Source organism: Martes martes (assembly GCF_963455335.1).
Source record: "Martes martes genome assembly, chromosome: 16".
NCBI lineage: Eukaryota > Metazoa > Chordata > Mammalia > Carnivora > Mustelidae > Martes > Martes martes.
The window spans coordinates 14,359,222-14,368,542 of NC_137904.1; the positions used below are offsets into that span (position 1 = coordinate 14,359,222).

Below are 9,321 nucleotides of genomic sequence, written 5' to 3' on the forward strand. Positions count from 1 at the left end.
AAAATGATCTGCAACACAATAGACAGAAGAAAGTTCACCACTCCTGACACACAGAGAACTTATACAAATTGATATTTAAGAAAAACAGAAATGTTGGTCCAATTGCACATACAAACGGGCAATTTGCCAACCTGGGGATGTCTATGCGTATCTGCAGGAAATCCGATAGACACAAAGATCCACTGACTATTACTAATAGGGAAATTAAAATTACAGAAACATAGATATAAGACAGCACATATCAGAGAGCCAGTGTTCCTGACAATTCTGAATAAACAGTGGTGAAAAGGGGAAATTGGCCATCCTCTGGAAACAGATGGGTTGCTGGGCAGGAATGGGGCGGGGGGCAATTATTGGTGTGTCTTCTTGATATATTTTCGTGCTTTTTCACAGGTGATGGAAAATGTATTATTTTCCAATCTCTGAAAGGGAACTGAACGTATTTTTTGGTAAGGACAGCACACGGAAAGAGCTACAGGACAGTGAAGGTATTGAACTTGGAGACTCATGTCCAGCATCCCCCTGACGCCACTGTCTCTTGTCTGTTTCACGGCATCATTGTGTAAGAAACGGGACTCTCCACTCAAGAACGTGAGTCCGAGGTAAGATGCGTAGACACAGCACAGAGTCAAAGTGAGAGCAGCACGAGAATTAGACTTCACGAACCCCACTAGCTGGCTGTTTGCCCTTCACACGGGTGTTCAAATGACAAATCGGCTGAGCTCCCGATGACTCTTGGGACCCAGGGGAGTATTTCGGAGTCTTTGCTTGAGTTTGTGGTACTGTCAGCGGAGAGATCGTGAATTCTTTACCGACCTGTCAGGGTTCCTAATTCCAGAGAGCAATCCTATCTGACCCTGAACATGACCCGAACACAAGGTTGAAGCCCCCTGTGCAGCGTGGCTATACAAGGCAAGTGGACGAGACTAGAAAAAGCCACAAAGAACAGAGACGTCTTCATGCAAAGTGGCAACGCTTGTTATAAAACCATTATCAGATTAGGGGCACCTGGGGGGCTCAGTTGGTTAAGCATCTGCGTTTGGCTTGGGTCGTGATCCCGGAGTCCTGGGATCGAGTCCCACACTGGGCTCCTTGCTCAGCAGGGGGTCTGGGTCTCCCTCTGCCTCTCCCCCTGCTCGCATGGTCTCTCTCTCAAATAAATAAAATATTTAAAAAACAAAAAAACAAGAACGTATGAGATGAAGACAACAGGTGGGTACACAGCACGCTTCCAGAAACATGAGATACTCTTGCTCTGTGGATTGAACCACAACAGACACACCTGCATGTAATACAGATGCACAGATGTTCCTACACAGAGTATCATGAGCGGTGTGCCCTGCGAGTTATGCCCCACACAGTGTTTGTGGCGAAGACGGGAAACGTCTGAGCAGACGTAACAAAGGGCTTCTGACATTCCCAAGGGCAGGGGTATGGGTATCTTAGAACGAGCATTCCTCCCTGAACAAGAGGGAACTCCTCTTTTCCCTGACTATCTCCTTGGTCAGCATTTCAGCTTCACAGCTGACAATGTCCCAGGAGGCAGGAGATGGGTCAAGTGACTCAGGAAATATTACAAGGTGAACGTAAAGAGAAACACTTTGGTATCAATAGCGAGTCAAGGCTGGTCTACTGTCTAAATTCTCAGCTGTTCCATCCAACCGAGAGCCCATTCTGTGGGACGAAGGTGCCTCACAGAAGCTTCACAGAGACACCACGGCCACATCCTCTGTGCCCCACGTGCGGGAATGCTGTTGCTAACCCACTGCTGCCCACCCCCCTCCCCCACCCAAGGCTGCCTCGAAGCCTCAACTCTTAGGGCTCACCCCGGGATGCCAGCAGGTGAGCTTGGAGACATTCAGCTCAACCAGAGCTCACGCTCAGGTTTTAATACAATGCCAGTGAGGAAAAAGGGACTCCCTTAGGGTTCCCCGTCTGTCCCGGTAAAGAGGTGCAAAGACAGCTGGGGGGGAGGAGGGGGGGTACCCTGCAAATCTCCACTCTGTTGGCAGCTTCCTCCATTTCTTCCCTGAGGGCATCAGCTTTGGCACCCGCAGGCTGTAAGCCGCTGGACAGACCTGAAGACTTGGAAGTCTGCTGCCACCTGATGGAAAACAGGAGAAAAAGAGGAGAGGGGTGAGACAGGTGGAGAGCCCTGGGAAGTCCGTGGGGGCGCAGAGAAGAGAGCGGGTTGCAAACACTGCCCAGGAGGAAGGGGGCAGCTGTGGCCAGACACCGAGCGGGGAGGCATGGGCCAGTCCGGCACCACGTCCCCTGAAGTGTTTCTCCCGAACACGGAGGCCCAGTGACCATCACTGGTGCTCTGTTCAAGGCCCGGTCTATAAGACATAGACCAGAAGCTCCCAGCCTGCACCGTGGGCTCTGAGTCTGGAAACACTCGCCGACTTGGCTGAAGCCAGTCACGCGTGCCAGGGGAGAGGAGAAGCCAAGAAGAATCGAAACGAATCTGAAAGCCAAAATCTCCACGGGTCAGCACAAAAGAGCTTCCAGTCGACTTTCGGATACCGCGTTTATATCTCCTTCGACGTCTGTCCTTGGCGTGGAGAGCGGCAGCCGTTGGAGGACGTGGCTTGGAAAGGGTTCGTGGCGAAATACAGATGTTTCTGTTGGGCCTGGCATTATCAGGGAATGACCAAGAGCAGGCCCCGAAGGACGACGGTTCCGATGACGCAAGGCCGCGGGAGCTGCCGCAGGGATGAGCTGTGGGTTCCTGCTGCCCGGGAGTCTGTGAACTCAACGGCTTATAGGGGCCAGGGAGTAAGAGCATGAAGTCAAGTGGGTCAGGATCTTAAAAACTAGTCCACCCTTTATTGGCCTACTTGTAACTGGGCCACGAGAGGTACAACCATTCCACGGCCCTAAGGAAAACAGCGGGATGACAAAGGGCAGGCCACACGGACTCTCGGGGAAGGCGGGAGGGAGAGTGAGGGGAAGGGGGCGCTGGTGGGGGGGGCCTGGCCCGCCTCCGTTGACAAGAGAGGCTGGAAACCATCACATGAACCCTCCTGATGAAACTGGGCAACAGACCATGCAGGCCGGTGGGGTACAGACCGAACCCGGCAGCCCCGCAGGCCACAGGCCAGACGGCTCTTAGACCGTCCATCCCAGAGGCACGATGTGCAACGCGACCCTCATTTTGAGAGTCAAGAATCCCTAGGTGGTTTCTCTACATGATTTCTTCTTTCTCTGAGTTTGTTATCTGGGGGACAAACAGAAGAGCATAAGACTCCGACACAGGAAAGGGAAATGACAGTCCTCTTTGCTATTAACATAAAAGAACAAAATAAAGGTGTCTGTGTTACTTAAGAAATGCATTCACGGGGGTGGGCGTGGGGCAGGTGCCCGGGTGGTTCAGTTGGTTAAGCGGCCGATTCTTGATCTTGGCTCAGGTCATGATCTCAGGGTCCTGAGATGGAGCCCCAGGTCTGGCTCTGCACTCCGCCGGGAGTCTGTTTGAGATTCTCCCTCTCCCGCTAACCCCTGTTTGCACTCGCTTTAAACAAAGAAATAAATAAATAAAATCTTGTTTAAAAAATGCATTCACGGGAAAATGACTTAAAAGGGCTTTGGGGGGCGCCTGGGTGGCTCAGTGGGTTAAGCCTCTGCCTTTGGCTCAGGTCATGATCTCAGCGTCCTGGGTTCAAGCCCCGCATCAGGCTCTCTGCTCAGCGGGGAGCCTGCTTCCCCCTCTCTCTGCCTGCCTCTCTGCCTACTTGTGATCTCGCTCTGTCAAATAAATAAAATCTTTAAAAAAAAAAAAAGGCTTTGGGATATCAAGCTGGCTGGAAGGTCCAGAGAGGGACGTGCACATCTTGGGAACCATTCCTCAGCGCAAAGGAAATATTCTACTCAAAGATGTTGGAAAATCTGAACTAACAGAAACGGACTGGTAAAACTTCCCGGGTGGTTCTTTTGGTTTGCCCAACAGACATGATCTATTTAATAAACCTCCCAGGACTTAGTCACTTCAAAGTATTAAGGTGTTGTGGGGATTTCTGGTCAAATAAAGTAGGAGACGCCATGGCTATAACGGAGACTGCTGATCATGAATACGGTAGATTATGAGATTAAGCTCAGGGGCGCCGGGCTGGCTCAGCGGGTGCAGCACACAGCTCCTGATCTCAGAATCTCAGGGTCGTGAGTTCAAGCCCCTTGTTGGGTGTGGAGCCTACTAAAAAAAAGTAAAAATAAAAATAAAAAAGCTTAAACTACCATGTGGCTCATGCTATCTGAAGAAAAAACAACTAACCAATATACGTGTGGAAAAAAAATACAGTGACCACAGACACTGATTTTTTTTTTATGGCTTTGAAGATCTGGATTTGATTTTTTTTAAACCCAATTGTCCTTAATCCCTTTAATCCTAATTATCCTTAATCCTTTAAACCCAAATATCTTTAATATGTATCTATTAAAATGAAGACATTTTCCCAAGTTACCTTTCTTTCCTATTTCCCTCTGTCTTTTCCCCTAAATTCTACCCCTTAGATAATACCTTGGTAGCTTAAAAAGACAGATCCTTCCCCTCCCTTTACGGATAAATTTATTCGCAAGAGAGAAGTAACCAATTTTGAGATTACAAAATAGTGATAAGGTGCATAATCAGACTGTGGAGATAAAAAAATAAAACAGCAAGGAAAACACGGGAAAATGTATATGGATAGTGATCTGCTGGAAAAAGAGACCCTCATCATGAATTTCAAGGTACGGTGCCTCATCAAACATCCATTCTGTTAATCAACTCAAGCACTTTCCTGCTCCAGCAAGAGAAGAAACAAGGATTCTTGACCAAGAAGTCTGAGCTTTCAAATTTGCAGAGCAGAAAGTTCTGGGCATTAAGGGGGGCACGTGATGTAATGAGCACTGGGTGTTACATGCATCTGGTGAATCACTGAACTCTACCCCTGAAACTAATAATACACTAGATGTTAATTAATTGAATTTAAATAAAATAAAAAGAAGAAACTTCTGCTCTGGTGTGACACCATTATTCGCTGGGAAAGATGCCTCTGCTATAGGGTCGGTGGGGCAGGGGGAGGAGGTGGAGACAGAAAACCAGCTTTAATGAAGCCTAGAGGAGAGAAAAGGGCCAGAAATAAAGGTATGGAATTTTAGGGATCAGGAAACTGATCAGGAGGGCAAAGGCAAGAGGAGTTCAGGGCAATGGGAAGTTGAGAAGAAGAATTTTTGGAAGGCAAACAGGAACGTTCTTTTAGAGGGACATTTATTATTTCATCTGTCCTGTCTGCTTCCCTCCGTCATTGGCATCCTCCGGTTAGTGAGGCCCTGCCCTACTCCTGCTCTGATATATGGGCCCAAGGGAGCTGCCAGAGTGGCTTTTTAAAATTTTAATTTTTAAAGATCTATTTATTTATTTGGGAGAGAGAGAGAGAGAGAGAGAGAGAGAACAGGGGAAGGAGCAGAGGGAGAGACTAGAAGACTACCCAAGCAAAAGAGACTCCCACCGAGCGCAGAGCCTGATGCAGGGCTTGATCTCACGACCCATGAGATCAGGACCTGAGCTGAAACCAAGAGTCGGACGCTTAACTGACTGAGCCATCCAGGCGCCCCGAGAAGCTGCCAGTTTCATGACCCTCACCGCGAGTGGCCCAGGCGAGGGTCGCTGATGCAAGCCAAGCCCACGCCCATCCTTCATCACCGTGACCAACTGATGGGCCAAGGAAGTGGCTTCTAAGCAAAGTCTAGACAAATGGCCTCTCTCCTCATTACTTTCAGAACTGGAACAAAGGGAACAGGTCTCATGCTGGGGAGACAGAAGCCCAAGGGACCACAAAGACTGGCTCTAAGATGCCTGTATGTAGGAGAGGTAGGAGGTGAGGAACAGCTTCGAAGCCAGTGACACCACGCACTTAAATCTCTCCTAATGAGCTACTTCTTTAATTCCGTGAGCTGCCTGGTATCCGTCCCCCAACTCTCCTATTTATCTTAGTCCACCTGCTTCCAAAGAAGCCAGGTGTCTTTTTTTTTAGGATTGTATTTATTTATTTGACAGAGAGAGACACAGCGAGAGAGGGAACACAAGCAGAGGGAGTGGGAGAGGGAGAAGCAGGCTTCCCGCCAAGCAAGGAGCCCGATGCGGGGCTCAATCCCAGGACCCTGGGATCATGACCTGAGCTGAAGGCAGACACTTATCCACTGAGCCACCCGGGTGTCCCGAAGGCAGGTGTCTTAATCTGTGCAGGCTGCCGTGACAATATACCACAGACTGGGCAGCTTAAGCAACAGAAATAAGTTTTCTGGCACTTCTGGAGGCTGGAAGCCCCAGATTGAGCTTCTGGCAGGGTTTGGGTCTGGTGGAGGCTCTCGTGCTGCCTCCTCACTTGTGCTCACGTGGCCTTTCCCCTGAGTGAGTGTGCAAAGAGAAAGAAATCTCTCCCTTCCTCTTCTTAGAGGTCCACCAACCCACCTGGATTAAGGCCCTACCCTTAGGACGGGACTGAACCTTAATTACCTCTGAAAGGCTCTATCTCCGAATAGAGTCACACGAGGGGGTTAGTGCTTCAGCACGTGAATTTGGGGAGGGAGGACAAAATTTAGTCCACAGCTACTCAGCAGGAGCATAAAGTGTCCTAGATCCAGAAGGGCTGATCTTGAGATACACACTCAGAAAAATCGAGGCAGACTTTGGGAGGGAACAGAGCTTCTTCTGCAACCACTGCTAAACCAAATCTATCCCAGAAAAGACATTTGTGTATCATTCAATTCAATTCAATTCAATTCACAATCTTTAACTCAGCATAAAGCTTTAAAGCTTCCTTGAGTTCTCCCTCCAGCCTCCTTATCTACCTCCTTCTACTCAACTTCTAAGCTTTGGTCTTCTCTGGGGATGGTAAGGCTTGTACGATTGGCTTTCCAAACAGACAAGCCAGATCTACTGGAATTGAGGCAAATGCGCACCTTGGATTCAGACCCAATTCCACACTGGATAAAGGAGTTGGGTTTGACAGTATCCACCCAAGTTCTTGTAGAACTCAAGGATCCAGGCACAATGATCAACAGCGTGTCTCCATCTGGGATACACCGTGCAGGTCCGGAGAGTATAACTCGGGAACAACAAAAAAGGGACTAATGAAAGTTTTGGCGATCCTGCAAAGAACAGAACCTATGCACTGACCACGGTGGGAAGCAGAGTGGGGTGGAGGGGAGGACAGGAAGGACCCTCTGCTCTAGAAGAGCAGCTGGTGATCCTTGCTATCCAACGGCATAGCATCTGGTCTTACTCTCACTGCTGTCTCTTGGGATGCGGTCCTCGTGTTGGCCGAAGAGTGAGGGTTTAGGGAAAAGGCAGAAAGTTGGGTTGGTTGGCTTCCGAAAAGACAAAGGTTGTCAAGGGTCTTGGCTGAAGTTTAGAAGCGTAAGAATTTGGATGGGGGAGGTAGAGATGTCCTGACCAAACCCCAGCATACAAGAGATGATAAGCTGAGAATGTGGAACAGTTCCTCAAATCACGGAAGACGCGTTCCTAACGATGCTTCTCTATGGTTTTCAGAATCCACACGCCACTTGGTGTCATGATTAAAAACACACCACGTGACTGGATGGACTGCGACTGCTGCCCACTCAACCTCCCATAAGGAGACTGAACAAAAACACGTAAGTAGAGGTGACGATGACAAGCGCTGACCCTAGCATCTGGCCTTCTGACCAGAAGCTCTTAGATGGAAATTTAGGTTTCCCTTACAGAGGTGGGGGAAGACCTCAGAGTGAAGAGCCAGGTCTCCACGGTGAAGGAAATCGCTCTTCAAACCCAGGAGCAAGGACTCCACCATCCTCTTAACAGTGGGACAATCAGCATGTCTTCAATCCTTGTGTGACTCCCCCGATGTGGGCCTTGAACGCTGATGTCATGGGAGGCGCTGGACGTGGTCGGAGGATACAGTGGCTGGGGATGCCACATCCATACTCCCCACGCAACCTGCTCCGTCTTCCTCCACGAGCGCTGAGGAGAGAACCTCAGACTGGGTTGGGAAAACCTTGACAACGTTTTTCCTCCTTTTCCTTCTTAATGGAAGGAGACGAGCTTCAGGGTCACAGCCTTCCGTGGGCAACAGGCTTTGTTTGCTTTCGTCCTTTTTGCTTCTGTGTCTACCTGGTATTCACAGCAAAGGGTGGCGCCTTTTAATGTATGGTAGGGCTCTAACGCGTTTTGGACAGATTCATTTTGAAGAAGCGAATCGACTTTTTGCGAGATGTGTGGGTCCAGATGTCCAACACCGTTCGTGTGGACTGCAGTTTGGGAAACATTAAATTAACGAAAGACATTCTCTGTTTCTCTGCTGCTCTAACCTGTTCTATTTCTGGTCTTGGACGACCGCCTTACACTCTGTATCGGTCCAGATGTCGAATTCCCGGATCCCAACTAGTTAATTGTAGCAGTTTCCTTTGGCAAAGCACCTGGGAAGCGCTGTGACAAATGTGATCTCAACTGACACTCCAAACAACCTCCTCACGTCAGCCCACGGATGGCGTCACTACCTGTGCGCAGGTGAGGCAACTGCGACTCTGGGAGGCTGACTGACTTGATCAAACTCACAGGTCTTGCAAACAGGTGACCTGGATCTCACCACCTCACCTCAGACTCCTGCTTCGGGAGTCTATATGACATCTCTCAGTCCGAATAGATCGCTGTTTTCTGGTTTTGTTTCTTTTCCTCAAGAAAATTAAAAAGAGGTAAGGAGAGGATTAAAATTGACCTGCAAAGGGCCTGTGGTAGAACCGAAAGCTTCCTTCCGTATTCTACCTTCAGGAATCTGCCTTCCTTCAAGTAGGCACCCACGTCACTACGAGAATTAGGAAGTTGCATATGTACCATCAGGACACATGGCAGTCAGAGTCAATGGCATCTCAGGGCCTCTGGTGACCCGCCTGCTGGAAGAGGCACTTTCTGGAGGCTTCTGGGAGACGGTACTTTCTGGAGGCTTCTGGGAGACGGTGCTGGAGGAGAGCAGCACAGCTGGAATGCTGCTTCCCTCAAAACGGTCTCAGGTTCAGAGTGTCTACAGAAAGGAGAGCGCTACACCACTGGCTTCAGGAAACAGTGGGCAGGTCCCAGAATCAGAAATTTCCCCCTTCTTTAGACACAAAACCTCACCCACCTTGCCTCTTTGATCTCAGTTCCTACCATGCCCCACCTTGGCTCATACCCCAGCCATGCTGCCCTGGTGTTATACCCGGACTGTGGCAGCCTGATCTCTCCCCACCCTGCCTCAGGGCCTTTGCACATGCTGCTCCTGCTGCCATGGACAGTCCTGTGCCCGATCTCTGGGTGGCTGCCTCCTT

General features: G+C 49.5%; 1 protein-coding gene across 2 annotated transcripts in view; it reads right to left on the reverse strand.

Moving 5' to 3' along the window:
• Window positions 1-2,082, reverse strand: part of ARHGAP44 (Rho GTPase activating protein 44) — a 46,404-nt gene extending 44,322 nt beyond the window's left edge. The window contains exon 1 of one of the 2 annotated variants that reach the window (XM_080825813.1): window positions 1,987-2,082. In XM_080825813.1, coding sequence (XP_080681939.1) covers window positions 1,987-2,022 — 36 coding nt within the window. In that variant the 5' untranslated portion in view covers window positions 2,023-2,082. The remainder of the gene's footprint in view (window positions 1-1,986) is intronic. The other variant, XM_080825812.1, reaches the window with a different exon arrangement.
• Window positions 2,083-9,321: the final 7,239 nt, after the last annotated feature.